The 17,469-nt window shown below is 60.2% G+C and overlaps 2 protein-coding genes across 7 annotated transcripts; one reads left to right on the top strand and one right to left on the bottom strand.

Moving 5' to 3' along the window:
* Nucleotides 1-4,428: 4,428 nt before the first annotated feature.
* BAK1 (BCL2 antagonist/killer 1) lies at nucleotides 4,429-11,615 on the bottom strand. Of its 4 annotated transcripts, XR_002183526.2 has the most exons (7): nucleotides 10,567-10,812; nucleotides 8,591-8,670; nucleotides 7,588-7,723; nucleotides 7,136-7,279; nucleotides 6,369-6,472; nucleotides 5,891-6,071; nucleotides 4,429-5,771 (listed from the first exon to the last, which is right to left on the bottom strand). XR_002183526.2 is itself a non-coding variant. In XM_070777838.1 (6 exons), exons 2-6 carry the CDS (start codon nucleotides 8,658-8,660, stop codon nucleotides 5,667-5,669), a joined length of 636 nt encoding a protein of 211 aa, XP_070633939.1. In that variant the 5' UTR covers nucleotides 8,661-8,670; nucleotides 11,401-11,615; the 3' UTR covers nucleotides 4,429-5,666. The 4 variants fall into 4 exon arrangements, 3 of the variants coding, with proteins under 3 accessions (XP_070633939.1, XP_019841749.1, XP_070633940.1); XM_070777838.1 differs by lacking the exons at nucleotides 6,369-6,472; nucleotides 10,567-10,812 and adding an exon at nucleotides 11,401-11,615; XM_019986190.2 differs by lacking the exon at nucleotides 6,369-6,472 and having other exon boundaries at nucleotides 10,567-10,809.
* A 96-nt stretch (nucleotides 11,616-11,711) lies between these two features.
* On the top strand, nucleotides 11,712-17,013 carry LOC109576837 (gametogenetin-binding protein 1-like). Of its 3 annotated transcripts, none has more exons than XM_070777836.1 (6): nucleotides 11,712-12,348; nucleotides 13,175-13,287; nucleotides 13,682-13,776; nucleotides 13,948-14,086; nucleotides 15,047-15,186; nucleotides 16,724-17,013. In XM_070777836.1, exons 1-6 carry the CDS (start codon nucleotides 11,891-11,893, stop codon nucleotides 16,772-16,774), a joined length of 996 nt encoding a protein of 331 aa, XP_070633937.1. In that variant the 5' UTR covers nucleotides 11,712-11,890; the 3' UTR covers nucleotides 16,775-17,013. The 3 variants fall into 3 exon arrangements, with proteins under 3 accessions (XP_070633937.1, XP_019841030.2, XP_070633938.1); XM_019985471.2 differs by having other exon boundaries at nucleotides 11,716-12,348; nucleotides 13,936-14,086; nucleotides 16,724-17,006; XM_070777837.1 differs by having other exon boundaries at nucleotides 11,719-11,961; nucleotides 13,936-14,086; nucleotides 16,724-16,992.
* Nucleotides 17,014-17,469: the final 456 nt, after the last annotated feature.

Here is a 17,469-nt window from a genome sequence, read left to right on the forward strand (position 1 = left end):
CTAACCAGCCAAGGAGGGGAGCACAGAATACTCCGCTTAGCCCCCAGTCCAGTGGTCAGCTGAACTTGGATGTGGCTCCTGTCACTGGCAGAAGGAAGGAGGGGGTTAATTCAAGCCAGTTCCATTGTTCAGGCCAGCCAAGGTCATGTGAAAATAATCTTGTCTGTTACACTACACATCACAACCTGCGGACTCTGCCACCTCACCAGGACTGGATTTGGATTTAGCCTGCACGCAGCCCTTCTCACAGGAAATGGCAACCCACTCCAGTGTTCTTGCTTGGAGAATCCCAGGGACGGGGGAGCCTGGTGGGCTGCCATCTATGGGGTCGCACAGAGTTGGACACGACTGAAGCGACTTAGCAGCAGCAGCAGCAGCAGCCCTTCTCACACACAGCCTACTAGTTGCGTTACTCAGGTTCCTGGAAATCTTCTTTTTCAGTAGACATGGGAACCCACCTCCCAGAGCCCAGCCCAGTGCTGCCTGTGCCTGGATTCACAACATCCACAGTTCAGAGATGCTGGCCATGTCAGATTCAGCTGGTGGGGTCCTCCTGGGGATTAAACAAGAAAATGTTCTCACTCTTGAGGAAGCCTAACCGTCTGCTAGAAATGATTTGGAGAAATTGCTCTCCGTAGGGTCAGAGGTCAGGTCAAACAGGGGTCAAGTCAAAATATGAGCAGGCTGGTGAGCCCAGCTTCCATGCAGCCAATCATCACAAAAGGAAGAGTTGGTTAAGTGGAGCTGAGTGGTATATTCATTTCCATGTTGATTTCAACATGGATGCCCACTCTGGTGTTACCCTGCCCCCCAGCGCAGGAGCACACTCAAATACTCAAAGGCATCCACTGGTGCCTGCTTACATTGGCTGCCAAATCCCACCCTTCCGGTGGAAAGGGATTCTCTGGCTTTCGTCTCTTCAGCTATTGACTTTTTCAGAAAAGTCCAATTTCTGCCCATCACTTGATCTTGGTCTTGTGAGGCTGCTCTTCTTTTGATTCATTTATACACTTTGCCAGGGATCTGCTTCTGGTCAGGGGCTCAACAGCCCAGACTACTTCTTTTTGTTCTTAATACCTAGTAGACTGAATCTCTCATCTTCCCCCATTTTTATACCCCAGAATGGGGGAGCCTGGTGGACTGCCGTCTATGGGGTCGCACAGAGTTGGACACGACTGAAGCGACTTAGCAGCAGCAGCAGCAGTCTGGTGTTCACCTTTCTAATGTGTTTGGCAATTGGTGATCACATCCCATAACCTGGGTTTTGCTAATTTTTTGGTCCTGGACATTTAAAAACCTCTGGCAATCTTGCATAATGCCATTCTCTCTCTCTCTCTCTCTCTCTTTCACACACACACACACACACACACACACACACACAATCTGTTCCGCTTAGATTGAACTAAACAGATTTACAAGTGTCTTTGATCTGGACCTCTACATCCTTGGTGTGCACAACTGGAGCAGGATATGGTTGTTTTATTTATTTTAATTAACTAATGAATTAATTTTAATTAATTTTAATGCCATTCAGATGGTTGGGCTTCTCCAGTGGCTCAGAGGGTAAAGAATCCTCCTGCAGTGCAGGAGACCTCAGTTCAGTCAGTTCAGTCACTCAGTCGTGTCCGACTCTGCAACCCCATGAAATACAGCACGCCAGACCTCCCTGTCCATCGCCAACTCCCGGAGTTTACCCAAACTCATGTCCATCGAGTCAGTGATGCCACCCAGCCATCTCATCCTCTGTCGTCCCCTTCTCCTCCAGCCCCCAATCCTTCCCAGCATGAGGGTCTTTTCCAATGAGTCAACTCTTCACATGAGGTGGCCAAAGTACTGGAGTTTCAGCTTCAACATCAGTCCTTCCAATGAACACCCAGGACTGATATCCTTTAGGATGGACTGGTTGGATCTCCTTGCAGTCCAAGGGACTCTCAAGAGTCTTCTCCAACACCACAGTTCAAAAGCATCAAATTCTTCCGCGCTCAGCTTTCTTCACAGTCTAACTCTCACATCCATACATGACAACATCTATTCCTGGGTTGGGAAGATCCCCTGGAGGAGGGCATGGCAACCCACTCCAGTATTCTTGCCTGGAGAATTCCATGGACAGAGGAGCCTGGCGGGCGGCAGTCCATGGGGTTGCAAACAGTCTGACACGACTGAGCAACTAAGCGTGCGCCTCTGCGTGCACACACACACACACACGCACACACACACACGCACACACACACAGATGGTTAGGTCAAAAAAACTTGTTCAAACAACGTACCAAGTGGTTTAGGCAAAGGAAGGATTTTCTCATTTGGATGGACAGCCAGTGACCTAAAATAAACTTTATTTTTTAATAAATTTATTTATTTTAATTGGAGGCTAATTACTTTACAACATTGTAGTGGTTTTGCCATACACTGACATGAATCAGCCACTGGTGAAGGTAAACTAGCAAACTCAGGAAGGTACGCTTGGGCTGGGGGCGGGGAGGCAGGCACTGGTGCAAGGCGGGGCAGGAATTTATACTGACCCTGCACAACTGAGCGGGTGACAGTTTTTCCTTCCGCGGGCAGGCTGCACTGCCTCTTCTCAGTGGTACCACAGACCAAGGAGTCTAGACCTCTCTGGAGGAGACGAAGCAACAGTTTCAGAAGAACCACAAATCTTGAGAATTTAACTTCCTTAATACCTACAATGGAGAAGGCAATGGCACCCCACTCCAGTACTCTTGCCTGGAAAATCCCATGGATGGAGGAACCTGGTAGGCTGCAGTCCATGGGGTCGCTCAGAGTCGGATACGACTGAGCGACTTCACTTTCACTTTTCACTTTCATGCATTGGAGAAAGAAATCGCAACCCACTCCAGTGTTCTTGCCTGGAGAATCCCAGGGACGGGGGAGCCTGGTGGGCTGCCGTCTATGGGGTCGCACAGAGTCGGACACGACTGAAGTGACTTGGCAGCAGCAGTAGCAATACCTACAAAGCCCATCTGCTCCCTGTACCCCAAGAGCCCCCTCTAAGAATGTATTTATATTTCTCTTTTGGCAATTTCATCTTGACAGAATACAGGGTGGCGTGGAAGCCTAGACACAGGCCAAAAGTTTTCCGGGCTGCGCCCCAGGCCTTTCAGAAGACCACGCAGCCGCCGCCACCGCCCACCCTTATTCCAACTTTCCGCCGGGATTGGGTGGTCGGTGCGCCCCGAGGCCCCGCCCATGAGAGGGCACGCTTGCGCGCCTGAGGCGGCCGCGGCCATCTTTGATCCAGGCAGTCCGCTCTCCTCCCGGCGTTCTCAGGGAGGTCGCGGTCGCGCGGTTCCCGCCTGCGCGGCGGGTAGGCGATCCCTGCCTCCCCACCTCGCCCTGTGGCTGACCTGTGCTGGAGACCAACGGCCCCGGCCCCCACCCCTCTGGGCTCCACGTGAAACCTCGAGCCAGTGTCGTGGCCAGTGCCAGCTCCCCGCCCTTTCTACCCGGTGACTCCGGGCAGGTACCTGAGTTTCCTTATCTGTAAAATGGGAGTTTAACAACCCTTCTCGCCACAGCTATACCTGCTGATTGTTGGGCACGTATGATAAATTCTCGGCATAAAGCTTCGCAGAGTGTGTTCCATAAAAACTGTCTACGAGCTTTTCCTGCAGAAAACTGCAAGGGGCCTTGTGGCCACCACCCTTCCAGCCACCACAGCTCGCAGGGGTCCCCTCTCAACGACTGCAGGCAGGACGTGGACTCTGAAGACGAAGTCGGAGGGCCCAGGGGATTGGCAAGATGCCCTCGGGGAAGTAAAAGAGAAGCCCGAGTCCTTTAGGACTTGCGTGTGACCCCTTTTGGAGAGGTGTCAGAAAACAGACCAGGGTGCCCGGGACTAGAAAGACTTCCTCGGTTTTGGAACATTTAAACGCCTCCGTGCTTGTTATTTTTATCACCCCTGGCTGCCTCCCCATAGGGACTCCCATGCAGCAGAGAACTCCTAGAATGAAAAGCCTTGTGTGTGTGCGAGCTGTGGGGGACAGGCCGAAGAGGGAGCCGGGATGCTGCGTCCTAGGTGGAGCCAAGCGTCGGTGGTGGTCCCCGGAAGGGAGAGTTCAGACCAGGCCTGTGGGGGTCCCCAGGCCTGTGGGGGTCCCCAGGCAAGGGCAGCTGCTCCAGCAGCTCTGTAGCCAGAGCCTAGCAGTTTGGGGACCCCTGACTTCCTGTGGGAATGGGAAACTCGCCTGGAACCCCAAGAAATGAGGAAAGTTCCCAGAGAAGGGGGTAGCTAGTGGAAGGGGCCAAGGCCTTCTAGAGGGCTGGAGACACACACCCAGCCCTCCACAGGGTTTTGGAGGCTCCAGAGGAGACCCGTCAGTAAAAACCAGGTGAAAGTCACTCATGCCCAGGTTCCCCCAGTCAGCCTGATGAAGAGAGGGGTAGTGGAGAAGACAAAAGGGATCAAGTCTGAGTGGGGGTTGCAGTTTATTTTCAGACACACTCAAGAGGGTGGGAGGTGGCCAGGCGGCTCCCTCTGCGTCCCCTCCCTGCATTTGGTTTAATCAAGAACTCCTCTCCCCTGACCTCTGAATCCCTCAGCTGTGCAAGATAGACGAGGCACTTGACCCCACCATCAGGAGGGGCTCAGGCAGGTGTGGGGTGCGGAAGGTAGAGGTTGGGGGCGGAGTTCAAGTATTCACAGTTCCCCTGTGCATACCCCCGGATTACACTGTGCCCAGGCCAGAAGGGAGGGCCCCAACCCTGGGGTTTCTAGTGGTGTTTCTAGCCCTTCTCTCACTCAGAAACTTCAAGATGCGCTCCCTACCCCTCCTTTCCCTGACAATGACAAACTGCAGTCCTAAACCCTGTAGCCCAGGTGAGGTGGGGACCCGGGCAGTGCACTCAGACGAGACCCCTCCCTTCCTCACCTGGAGTAGGTGGGTGTGGTGAGCTGCGCTTGTAGTGATGGGTGGGAGCAAGTGGTAACGTGGGGGGACAGAGGCCCTCAGGAGCTCTGGCCTGCACCCCACTCCACCCCACCCCGAATCCCTGAGAGTCCACCTGCAAAGTTAGTATGGGCCGGCCGGGTGGGGAAGAGGGTAGCAGGGGCTGGGGGGGAGCCGAGGAGCACCTTCCCCCGCACCTGGCCCCGCCCCGCCCCAGTCCTGTTCCCGGGGAACCTGATGCTTAGGAAAGGCCAGGACTGGGCTCCAGGCCCAGCTTTCAAGCTCAGCCTTCCAGAACTGCTAAATTCTGGGGAAGGGTAGAGCTACTAACCCCCACAGCCCAGCTGTCCTGGCTTTGGGCAGAGTGGTGGGAAGGAGGGGTTCCCTCCTAAGGGTATTATAAAAAGCTAAAACCGTTAACGACGACTTGGGAGAAGTGGTTCCCAGCTTCTTGCTTCCCCAAGTTATCAGTCTCCCCAGCACCGAGCAGACAGGGCTGAGGGGGTCCCAGAGAGCTAAGGGAGAGGCCACCGCCCCACTCTGAGAGGGGGTCGGTTAGCACCATGCAATGTTGGAGCACCCAGCAGTCTGATGGATGCCCCTGGGCAGGGGCGCTCCAAAGCTGGAGTGCCCACTTACTAAAGCTTCTGTGCTCTTAATGGGGGGCAGGGGGACACCCCTGTTAGAGAGGAGGTGAGAGGAGAAGCCGGGGTCAAAGTCCACAGAAGGGTCTCAGGACCCCAAAGGGCCCCTCCAGGAGTCATGACTTGAAGAATCTTCGTACCACAAACTGGCCCAACAAAACCACAGCCAGAACGATGGCTACGCTCTTGATGGGGCCGTTCCCCAAGTCCAGGGCTGCCACCTGCCAGGAGAGACAGGAGGGTCATGGGCGGAGGGTGCTGGTGGCTCCCGGGGCCAGGGTGGGGCTGGGAGGCGGGGCTCCAGTAGCAGGGAGAGGGTGACCAATGCTCAGGCACTCACCCAGCCACCCCTCTGCGCGATCCACCGGGCGATGGAGCGACGCAGCATGAAGTCGGCCACGAAGCGGGTCACCTGGCCCAGGAAGCCGGTCAGGCCGCGCTGGTAGACGTGGAGGGCCAGGCGGTAGCCAAAGCCCAGCAGAGCCACCACGCGGCCCCAGTTGATACCGCTCTCAAACAGGCTGCGGGCAGGGGAGATGCCGTTGCTGGAGACCCCTGGGGGGGCCTTCTACTTCCTTCCCCCTCCCATCCCTTTGGACCCCCCGTCCCCATCTCCTCCCTGCTGGAAAGCAAAAATGGCTTAGCCGTGAACTGGGGGGGCAGAGGCTGCCCCAGCCTGGCCTCGATCTGGGAAGAGCCCGTGTCCCTGTGAAAGGAGAAAGCTCAGAGGGCAGATGAGTGGGGCGCTGCTTCTGGGGCTCAAAGGTACACAGAATGTGGAGGGCAGAGCAGGTGGGTAGAGGCAGCAGGGAGATTACCTGTGGGTGCTGCTGCTGGCCTGGCAGCCCGGGACGGCAGAGAGAAAAGGACAGAAGAGGAGGTTAGGACAGTCTTGGAATCACAGCGGAGTTGGCGGTGGCCTCTGAGGACACAGGCAGGGTGTTCAGCTCTGAGCACTGATTCCATCTCCTGCTCCTGCCGTCACCCTCAGCCTCGAATCTACCCCGCGACTGACTTCCTTAATCCGCATGGTGACAACGGCTAACACCTCTAAGTGTGCACGCAATCCTAAGCGTATTCCCCCTAGTTTACGGACCAGGAGACTGAAAACTAGGATGTGTCATGAAGCCGGTAAATGGCGAAGCTAGGATTCGCCCAGGCTGCTGGTCTCTTGAGGCCAGATCTCAGCATCAGGAAGTCATTTTCAGGACCCGGTGGGCTGAAGCCAGGTCCAGCAACCATTTTTGTGTGAAATGTGGCTCCCAATCAGAACAACAGCTGTGTCCCAGCAGTGCTGGGGAGCTCTGGGAACACCCCCACTGCGAGCCCCACCCCACACACACAGTCCTGATCTACCAGCTCATGTTGGTATCAGGGCTTATGAAGGCTGTGCCCTTGTGTACAAAGATGAGGAGTCTGGGCTTAGAAAGAGAAAGACGGGGGCCCAAAGCCATGCGTGAGTTAACAGCAGAGGCAGGGACAGAAAACATGTCTCCTGACACCAGCAGAGAAGCTGTCTCCCGTTTCACGGGCAGGGCCTGGCGCGGTGGGGACAGCGCCGTGGAGGGGCGGTGGCCGGGGCTACCTGGACGCGATCTTGGTGAAGTACTCATAGGCGTTGTCTGCTGTTGGCTGCAGGTGCTGCAGCATGGCCTGGAACTCCGCATCATAGCGCCGGTTGATGTCGTCCCCGATGACGGCGAGCTGGCGGCCCACCTGCCCCATGGTGCTGGAGGAGCGGGAGGCGGCCAGTGAGTTGGGGCCCGGGCTGGCAGCAAACCGCTCCTGCCTGAGATGCCCTGGCCTCGGGCGCCTCTCCTGGGAAGTCCTGACCGTGTGCTCAGACATGAGGGCTGGGCCCAGGCACAAGGGGCAGGCTGTGCTGAAAAGGGTGCCGGTTCTGGGATGGGAGCGGTGACCCGAATGCAAAAGGGCAGCAGCAGGAGAAGCCCCCAGGCTTGCTCAGCTGCCAGGACCAGCACGGTGACCCTGCCTGAGTCTCCGCTTCTCTCAGCACGTCCAGGGGCCGCAGCTCACCTGCTAGGTTCTGGGTGCAGGGTGACCATCTCTGGGTCAGTAGGCGCAGCCGCCCCCTCGGCCTCCTGTTCCTGCTGATGGCGGTAAAAGACGTAGCTGCGGAAGACCTCCTCGGTGTCCCGGGCCACCTGCTCCTCTGGGGACCAAAGCCGGGAGTCAGGGAGGAAGTGCTCTGGGGAGGAGGGTTCCCTCTGCTGGGGGACACACCTGTCCCACCTCTAGCCCTCAGGTGACACCTAGGGCTGACTCTGAGTAGAGCTGTCTTCTCACAGCAGCCTCGTGGAGGCGACCGCCCCGTTTACAGATGAGGAACCTGAGGCACGGTGTTTGCATAACTTGCGTGAGGTCATGTGGCTGGAGTGAGCAGTGTGGCCAGGATAGATTCCCAGGAGTTTGGGTCTCTGGCTTTTAGTGTCCAAGGCACCCGGCCGTATGGCTTGGCTTAGGGAACGGACTGCAGCCCAGGAAAGTCACATTGGGACATAGTGAGTGGCCTGGGATGGAACCCAAAGTCCAGGAAGCAGCCTGTGCTGGGTGGCAGAGCTGCCAGCCTTCCGGTGGTCCCCTTGGAAGAGGGCACTCTCTTCCTTCCTCCCCAGAGTCTAACAGCCCAGTCTCCCTGTTGAGCAGCCCTGATCAGGTGATAAGCTGCCTCACTTCCTTATTTCTCCAGCTGGGATAAGACAGCCCCGCCCCACGCCTTCCCTCCTGCTCACCCATCCTGCCCGGCTGCCCAGGAAGGGCAGGGTGTCCTCCTCAGACTCACCGCCCCCTCCCTCGGCCTCCACATGTCCTTCCCCACGCCGCTCCTGGGGCTTGGTCTTGCCGGCACCCCCGCTGGTGAGCCAGTGGGCCGCCCACACTGGGTGGGGAGGTGCTTTTCTGCTTTGTGCAAGGCGGGTAAACTGAGTTGGGCCCCTGGGACTGTCCAGGTCTGCTCTCGCCAACCTCCCAGCTGGCCCCGGTGGTTATGGGGTGGGTGAGGGGGCAGACAGACCCTTACCCGAGGTGGAGGAGGGGTCAGGCTCGTCGCAGTCCTGCCCGGGGGGACCTGGGCCTTGTCCGGAAGCCATTCCTCAGGTCCTGGGGAGAAAAGCAGCTTCAGTCTGTGCTGGGGGCAGATAGGAAAGCAGAGATGGGACCAGGGGCTCCGGCAGTCTGTGGAGGCGGGGAGGGCCCCCTCCCGAAAGACCCACTGGCCCAAGAACTTATCACTTCACTGGCGGCTCTTCAAGGAAGACTGGGGCTGAGAAAGGCCAGGCAGCCAAGACTGCCCCCGCTGGGGACCAGCGCAGGCCCCGGGGCGGGGAGGCCACAGCAGTGCCCAAGCAGCTGTCTAGTCACGTCTTACCCTGTTCCTGGGCCGGGGAGGTGAGTTTCAGAGGCAGGGTTTCCTTCCGCTGCTGCTGGGGCCCTCTGAACCCTATCCAGTCCACACTCACCGCAGACTCACTACCTTCCAGCCAGTGACCCCTGAAGGCCGTCCCTGAAGGCCCCACTTCCCCTCCGGCTAGTCAGAGCATGCCTGTTTTCCAACTCGGACCTGTGGTGTCCTCCTCACACGTGCGGGAGGAGGTGTGGGACGCGGTGGGTAGCGTGGCAGGGTAGGCACCGTCATGCCCACTGCACAGGTGGGAAAACTGAGGCTCAAGGAACGCCCCGGGCCACAGGCCTTGTCAAGGCGTCAGGGTGACTGAATTTCCACACGTGTCCATGCTCTCCTCAGCGCTCAGGTCAGACTTACTTCCCAGTTGCCGGCATCGGTCTCTGCCTTTGCCCCGCCTGCCTAGCAGGTGGCTGAGGAAACCACGTGTAGCCCTTGCCCTCCTGTCTCCGGCCCCCGTTTCCCTCCTTTTCCGGGTTCTGGCCACAGCCCCTGGCGGTTCAGTGAACCCTGGGCAGAGCAAGTGTTTCCTGGACATAAGCTGTTTCACTTTCAGTTTGCACCCTCCTCATTTCCCCGCACCCCAAAGCTGCCTCCATCACCCAGGCAGGAAGCCCTCTCCTCTCCCCACTCCGGAGGGCCCAACCTGGGCCCAACACACAGGCCACCCTCTCCCCCCTGGGAGGGCCTGTGTAGCCCTCCTCCCTGGGAGGGCCTGTGTACGCCCTCCTCCCTGGGAGGGCCTGTGAACCGTTTACCCTACCCTGCTCAGGCCTGGGGCCATTTTCCAAAGGGCCTCAGGAGAAGGGTGGGGAGGGTCCACCTGTGCGCCCCACCTCTTCACTGCCAAGGGGGCAGGGACAGGGAGAAGGGACTCGCCCCTCCTGCAGCCCGCGGTCCCCCTCCTGCTTAAGACAGACCTTTGCCTGACACCCCGCATCCTAGAAGCTGCTTCCCAAACAAGGCGCCTTTCTCCCTCCCTTGGTACCCAAACGTGGTGCCCCCAGGACATCAGGGCTTAGGATGCTAACTGCACCTCAGCTCCCTCTCCCACTACCCCTGGGGCTCACGGCTGGGGATGAGGTGGAGCCTTGGAACCCGCCCCAGGGCCAGAGGCCTGAGCCGACCCGGGACTTCCTCTGCCCCCATCCAAGCGGCCTGACTTCCTGGTGGGGAGAGTCCGCTGTGCCCCACCTTTTGGGTTGGCCAGGCCCAGGATGCTGCTGGAGTTGGGGGGGAGGGGGCAGATCCCAACCTAGTCTTAGGACTCCTGGGGCAGCAGGAAGCACTGTGAATGGTCTCCCGCTGCCCTTGACCTTGACTCTGACCTCCACTCCCATCCCCCAGACTGCTAAAGAACCTGGCTCTTTGGCATGCAATTCTTGGGCAGCCAGGGCCAGGGCAAGAGGGCCGCCTCAGGGGCAGCCCGAGGGAGCCCCTGCTGGATAGGGCCACCATCGAGGGTTGGTGGAGCTGCCCGGGCAAGCTTCACAGAGGCATTCCTCTCCCCAGAGGGCTCCCCAGGGGCTCCCTGCCTCACCCCGGGCCTGGGGCTGCCCAGGGAAGGGGGCATGGGCAGGACTCTCCCAGCTTACCTCCCCGGACCCTGGCCCAGGCCCGGGATGGCCCAGCGGGGCGGAGGCCAGAGATCCTGAGGGGCCGGGGGCTGCTCCCAGGGTCGCGTCCCCAGGCCTGGCTTCCAGGAAGGGGAGTCAGTGGATCCCCGGTGTCTGGAGTGCAGCCTCTGCCGGTCCCAGCGCGGCCCTGGGGACCCACGGGGCTGCAGCGATCATAGAGGCGCCGGCGGCTCCCGGCTCCCATCAGCTCCCTCTAGAGGAAGTTGCTCAGTGGCCGCCGGATGCGAAGCCGCAGCCCCGTGGCCTGAGGCGGGTCTGGGCTCCGCAGGAGAAAGTGGCTTCCCCTCCTCCTCCCCCACGGCTTTTCCCCCACCCTGGTTCCCAGTCCTCATTCTTGATTTGTCCCTGCTCCCTTCCATCAGTGCCAGCAAAACAGCCAGGATGGGGTGGTTCCTTGAGACCCACTGTGTGCCAGGCACTTTAAAAGCCCTTTGGACAGACTTCCTTTGGTGGTCCAGTGGCTAAGACTGTCCTCCTAATGCAGGGAGGTCTGGGTTCGATCCCTGGTCAGGGAACTAGAGCCCACACATAGCAACTAAGAGTTCACGTGCTGCAACTCAGACACAGTGCAGCCAAATAAATAAATATTAAAAAAATAAATAAGAGCACTTTGGAACAACCCTGGGAAGTTGGTGCAGTGGGCCACACCCATCTTACAGGGGAACAAACTGAGACTCAGCTGATCTAAGGAACCTCTCCCAAGGTCACTGAGATGGGTTTATAATCAGGTCTCCGGGAATAATACTAAATTGAGATTCAGCGTGCAGTTAAGACTGTGCACCAGGCACCTACCTTGGTGGTCTCCACAGAGGAAATGTGACGTCCCCCTGACTGTGCCGGGCAGGTACGAAGAAAAGAGGGCACGGTGGGCCCGTGCCAGCTGGACGCTGAGAAGGGAGGGAAGGGGGAGGACAGCTGCCGGGGAATGAGTGCTTCCCAAGGACGGCAGCGGCTGCAGAGGGACAGGCGGGGAGGAGAAAGCCCTGGGCCACCACCCCATCCTCAGAGCTGGGGTTCCTCTGGACTCCTCTGCCTGCCCCCACCACTGTCTCCTGGGGCCTCCCCAACCCCCAAGCTCCCCCCACCCCAGCTGGCTCCCTAGGCCTCGTCAAAACCCCTGCACTGTCTGCCCCAACGAATCCCCCCTCCCCCCTCTGCCTTCTAGAACTCCTGGAAGTTTCCAACTGGAGGTTTTCAATTTGAAAACCCCCTTCTGTTCTTAAGCAGTTGGTCCTGTGGTGTCTGCTGCGGCCCCTCCCTCTGAGTCAGGGACCCTTTCAGGATGGAGGCCCCTGCTTCAAGCCCTCGACCCCGAATTTTGGGCCGCTCCTCCATGTTCTGCTTTTTCCGGAGGTTGGTGGGCAGCAAGCGCAGCCCGAAGAACTCAGACAGGGCCCTGCGGAGGGGCCAGTCGTGGCCCCTGAGGGGGCAGGACGCCGTCCCCTTGATGACCGACTGTCAGGGACGAGCCGGGAGGAGGGAGTCCAGGCCTCCCGCCACGCTGCCCTTCGCCCGCCCTGGGGCCCTGCCGCAGCCAAGCCCCTCAGGGCTGGAGATGGGGGACCCTGGGGCCCAGACCTCCCCTCCAGCAGAGGTCCTGAGGGTCGTGGCTCAGGGCGTAGAGGTGAAGCCAGTCCTGCCCAGAGGAAGCCAGGAGGTGCTGGGCCACTTGTCTGAGCTGGAGGAGAGGGAAGAGGCGGCCACAGGGGAGGCCTCAGGGAATACGGGGACCTCAGAAAGGTGAGGGGCTGGGCCGCGAATGGAGGAGCTAGGGGGAGCCAGGGTGTCAGGAGGGAGGGGGACGTGGGCCTGAGGTTTGATGACCAGAACTGGGGAGGGACCAGGGGCTTCCCTGGTGGCTCAGCCAGTAAAGAACCCACCTGCAAGGCAGGAGACCCCAGTCTGATTCCTGGGTTGAGAAGATCCGCTGGAGAAGGGATAGGCTACCCACTCCAGTATTCTTGGGCTTCCCTGGTGGCTCAGCCGGTAAAGAATCCACCTGCAATGCGGGAGACCTGGGTTAGATCCCTCTGTTGGGAAGATCCCCTGGAGAAGGGAACGGCTACCCACTCCGGTATTCTGGCCTGGAGAATTCCATAGACTGTAAAGTCCATGGGGTTACAAAGAGTCTGACATGACTGAGTGACTTTCACTATCAGGAACGGACTCCTTGGGTGGGCAGAGGACTAGGTGGGCATGGTCGTTCACATCAAGGGTGGAGAGGGCAGAGGGAGGCAGAGACAGGGCTCCTCCTGCAAGTGAGGGGTTGTGTAGAGGGGCACCAAAAGGACAAGGGCACAGGCCAGGGACGAGGAAGGGTGCGTGTGGGGTGAGCTGGGCCTCCCATCACTTCCCAGCTCCTTGCTGGGCCCCTCCCCTCCTCATCCCCCTCTCACCCCACTTTTGGGGGTATCATCTCCCTCTGTGAAGACCCCAGAGGGCAGAGCAGGGAGCAGGGGGGAGCAGGGGGGTGGAGGAGCTGAGCGGGGCTTCCACGGGGGTGTGGGACCTTCACCACCTCTCAGGCCCCACCTGCCACCCCCATCTGACTGTGCTCTGGGGTCAGGGGCCACTCTGCCCAGGCCTTGGCGGTGGAGCCAGGATGCGTGCGGAGGGCCGTGGGGCCACTGGAGTTCAGCCCCGAGGCCTTCACCAGGGAGGAGGAATGTCTGCTCGATGGTGAGTGCGGTGGCCACAGGCCCCGGGGGATGGCCAGGGCATCGGGCTGGGGGTGGGGGGGGCCCGGGGGACGCGGGGCAGTCTGAGCGGAGCTGGATCCCAGCTGCACTCGGTGCAGGTGTGAGGGCGGCAAGTCGCTCAGTCTTTGTGCATCTCAGTTTCCCCATCTGTAGAATGGGAGTGTGATAGCACCTCTGTCAGAGGGCCTTAGCAAGGATTAAGTGAGACGTTCTCTCTCCGTGAAGTGCCTAGAACTGTGCCTGGCACATAGCCGGCGTTTGCCAAAGGACACAAGGAAAGCTGGCCGTAGCTCAGCCGTCCCGATGGACCCGTGCTCCTCAGGCTGGGCCTCCACCCTTTGCTGTGGGCTCCCAGTGACCACTGCCCTCCACAGGTGACCCAAGGCTGGCCTCCTCCAAGGTGGGGGCAGCTCCCTGGAACCGCCTCCTCGGCTTGTACAAGCGGCTGCAGAAAGGGGCCATGGCCAAGGTCCGTGGGGCCCCGGCGCGAGGGGGCGGGCGGAGGCAGGGCTGGGCCCGGGAGAGTGCGTCCGTCTTGCCGCTCCTGCTTTCTGCTCGGGGGCCGGGGTCGGGGTGGGGCCCGGGCTCAGGTGCCCCCCTCACCTGCGGGATGGCCGTCCACCCTCAGTTCCCTCTCAAGGAAGGCCTGCCCCGAGAGGAGCCCGGCGAGGAAGAGGCGGCGGCGGCGGAGGAAGACAGCGCCCTCAAGCTCTGCGTGCCGGGCGTCGTCACTCTCCAGTCCCCGCTGCATAAGGCCTTCAGGTCAACGGACACAGTGGGTGGGTGTGCCGCTCGTACCCCCTCACCCCGCCCCAGCCCCGCTTTGATGGAGCGGCTCTCGGATGCAACACCGGTTAACACCACCAGGGGGAAGCACAGGACTTAAAATGATCGCTCAGGCCGGCTGACCTGCGGGCGCCGGTCCCCAGAAGAAGCTGGGTGTGGGCCTGGGAGGCGGGGAAGGCTTGAGGGGTGGGGGGCGGGTTACGACAGGTACCGTGGCTCCTCCAGCAGCACCCTTTCCCAGCCAGAATTCTAACTCCTTCAGTGGCGCCCCCCTGCACCCCCAGTTTTCCCCTCAGGTGTGCACTTGCTGTGACGGTGCCCAGGGGACCCCCTCCTCCCATTGCAACCACCTCGCCACCCTGGTGGGGCGAGCAGATGGCTTAGTGGTAATGAATGACAGCCTCCAGTAAAGTCTCCATTGACATTTGCCTTACCACGAGCCAAACCCTCTCCTAAGCACTTTTCATGAAATACTGCATTCTGACTCTGAGGTCGGTCCTGTTATATACCGTCTTCGCTTCCCTGTGAGATCACTGGGGCCCAGAGGGGTTAAGTAATTTGTCCATGATCACCTCGCTGGTCAGTGGCAGAGCTGGGGCTTGAACCCCCGTGGTTTGGGTTACTCCGGGTTGGTACGCTGGAATTGATGGCTGGGGGAGGCGGGGCGGGGTGAAGGAAATGTCTGCCCCTCGAATGAACACTGTCCCCCCCGGAGGCAGGTAAAGAGATTCACACTCGGGATGGGAGCAGGGAGCCCAGTGAGCATCCTGGGACAGGCTGGGCGGTGGGGAGGTGGAGTCTGGCGGGCTCCAGGGGCCCGACTTGGGGTGACCAGGGGCCACGCAGGACAGGGAGAGGTTTGGAGAGCTGGGGCCACTTCGTCTTCCTCAGATCCCCGGCAGGCTGCAGCTGCCCGCTCCTGCTTGTCCCATGCCCTTCTCTCTGGCTCTCAGGTTTTGTGGAGGCGGAGCTAAAGAAGCTTCTGGTCGTTCAGCGGGAGTCCCGCCTCTGGAAGATGGGCAGCTATGACGGCCGGGAGCTGCTGACCCAGCCAGAGATCACCCTGGAGGAGGCGGGCATCGTGGATGGCCAGGTACACCCACCCTCCCACCACCCCGCCCTGCTTGCGGGCCCGGGAGCCTGGGGCTGGAGACCTCCCCTCTCCGTAGGCTGCGGGCCCAGGCTCCAGCCACCCACGCACCCTGCTGGGCAGGAAGGGCACAAGTCCTTCTCCATGGTGGTCTCTCTGAGAGCAGGACCCCGGCCTCCTAAGCACACACTTCTCCATCTGGCTGGCTCTCACTTAGCCCAGAGCCCGTTGCTAAGGCGTCACTGCCGTGCATTTGCTGTGTGGTTCCGGGCAAGTCCCTCGCCCTCTCTGGGACTCAGTTTCCTCATCTCCACGAAGAGGGAGTTTATCAGGCGGCTTCACGGCTTTCTTGCGCCTCTGTCATTTGCATAAGGTCGCTCTTTTTCCGTCTCCCATTCACATCCACACTTCCTCCCACAAACACACACAGGCGCAGGTGAGTTGCCAGGGGTAACAATGGGGACCACCCCCAGCCCGCCCTCTTTGACGTTGGCCTTAAAGGTTAGGTCTGTCCAGGCTTCTCTGAGTGCACACTGATAGATCTGTTGATGACAAAAATGTGTCGATTTCCTTTCTGGGTTAATTTCCATTCATTCATCAGTTCACCCTTTCCTTCAGTGGACATCTGCCCCCTGCAGACTGTGCAAATCACAAAAGGAAGGAGCAAAGTCTGTAGTCTGTGACTTTGAATATGGGCTTTGGTGTCTTCACCTGGAAAGGGGGCCATTGGAAGATGAGATGAACTGAAGAGTGTGTGGCAGTCAACTGCAAAGGGCACTCCAGTGTCAGGGATTATGACTCACCTCTTGAGGGCCATGAATACCAGGAACCCTTGCTTCCCCCTCGTCCTGAGCCTTAGGCCATGCCACAGGGTGCCCCCGGGTGCTCTGGGGAGCCTCACCCTACACCACACAAGTCCTGTCTCTGGTAGGGCTCCTGCTTTTTTGCCTTTTCCTGCTGAACGGACCTCTCCTCCCCAGCGCCCTCCAGGGCCGCCCCCTGGGCTGGCCTGCCCTGTCCCGGGCGTCCCGGGCGGCACAGTCCTAGGGTCGCCTGAGCACACAGCGGGCCATCAGGGGGTTTCTGGATGGTGGCTCAGGCGGTGCCTCACCGGGGGCGGGGCAGCCTGCTGGGGGCGTGTCGAGGGGCCTGTCCTCATCACCACCCCCTGTCTCCTGGTCTGCCCTCAGGGACACCAGGCTGAGGGGGAAGGAAGCCAAACCCCGGCCTTTGGGGAATGCTGGGGCCCTGGGAGAGGGGCGCCGAGGCCGCAGAAGCAGCGCCCCGAGCTGGGGGTAGGGGTGCCGAGCCCCCTCGGCAGGGTGTCCAGGACAGAGGTGAGGGAGGGCTCGGGCCGGCAGGGGCTGCTCCCCCCAGGCCGCAGGGAGGCGGCTCTGGGTTGGTGGGCTGGGCCAGCTGCTGGCCCCTGGGGGCAGCTTTGGAAAGTGGTCTTGGGGTGCTCGTCTCTGGGGGTGCCGAGGAGGAAGAGGAGAGCTCAGAGACGCCAAGGCCTCCGCTTTCACCCACTTGCAACCCCCAGCATCTGCTTCTGGAGGAGATGGACGAAATGGGAAACTGGCCTCCAGAGTGAAGCCGGCGCCGCCCGGGGTCCCTGCAGGCGCGGAGGGACGGAGCCCCGCTTCTCAGGGCACCTCAAGGAGCCCCTGGGGCCAAGGAGTCTCAAGATAACCCGTGTCTGTGCATCTGCAGGGTGGGCCTGCCCGGCTGACTGCTCCCACTTGTCAAAGTCAGGCCTGTCACATTACTAATAAAACTCAGTTCGGCATTGGGCTCCTTGACTGTCTGTCTGCGGAGCCCGCCCCCCGTCCTGCACAAGCCTAGTGTACCGGAGTCTCGGTCTCTCTCGTCGGGGCCCACAGGCCCCAGGCCACCCCAGCTGCAGAGCCCCGGTCCCCATCTGAGCTGGAAGACGGCAGGTCTGGTGCACCTGACTGCGGTGGGGAAGGACCTGGGGCACCAAGGCCTGCAGGCCCTGACTTCCCTTCCTCCTGAGTTCCCAGGCCCGGCGTGGGGCCTCCTGGGAGGATCCGGGAATTCTCCAGCAGGAAGTCCCTGCCCAGCCGGCACGGGGACAAAGCCAGGAAAGCAGACCGTGGGGACCTGCCCCAGGGGCCGGGCTGGGGCAGGTGAGGGGCCCCTGGGTAAGTGGAGGTATGCCACAGCGGTGCGGGGCCAGGCCCCACCCTGCTGCCCTGGTCAGGGCCCACTCTGCCAAGCGGAGTGCTGGGCACCTCTGGGGACCCTGGGTGTAGGGAGATCCAGACA

The sequence above is a fragment of the Bos indicus genome, chromosome 23 (assembly GCF_029378745.1).
Source record: "Bos indicus isolate NIAB-ARS_2022 breed Sahiwal x Tharparkar chromosome 23, NIAB-ARS_B.indTharparkar_mat_pri_1.0, whole genome shotgun sequence".
Taxonomy (NCBI): Eukaryota; Metazoa; Chordata; class Mammalia; order Artiodactyla; family Bovidae; genus Bos; species Bos indicus.

What these genes read in the sequence shown, in the direction of transcription:
- BAK1 (XM_070777838.1), bottom strand. Translation starts at nt 8,660, where the DNA reads ATGGCTTCCGGACAAGGCCCAGGTCCCCCCGGGCAGGACTGCGACGAG. An exon ending in TTCACCAAGATCGCGTCCAG is followed by an intron (nt 6,072 to 7,135) that starts GTAGCCCCGGCC and finishes CCCTGCCCGCAG; the next exon opens with CCTGTTTGAGAGCGGTATCA. An exon ending in TCGCGCAGAGGGGTGGCTGG is followed by an intron (nt 5,772 to 5,890) that starts GTGAGTGCCTGA and finishes CTCTCCTGGCAG; the next exon opens with GTGGCAGCCCTGGACTTGGG.
- LOC109576837 (XM_019985471.2), top strand. Translation starts at nt 11,891, where the DNA reads ATGGAGGCCCCTGCTTCAAGCCCTCGACCCCGAATTTTGGGCCGCTCC. An exon ending in GGAGGAATGTCTGCTCGATG is followed by an intron (nt 13,288 to 13,681) that starts GTGAGTGCGGTG and finishes TGCCCTCCACAG; the next exon opens with GTGACCCAAGGCTGGCCTCC. An exon ending in AGAAAGGGGCCATGGCCAAG is followed by an intron (nt 13,777 to 13,935) that starts GTCCGTGGGGCC and finishes GTCCACCCTCAG; the next exon opens with TTCCCTCTCAAGGAAGGCCT.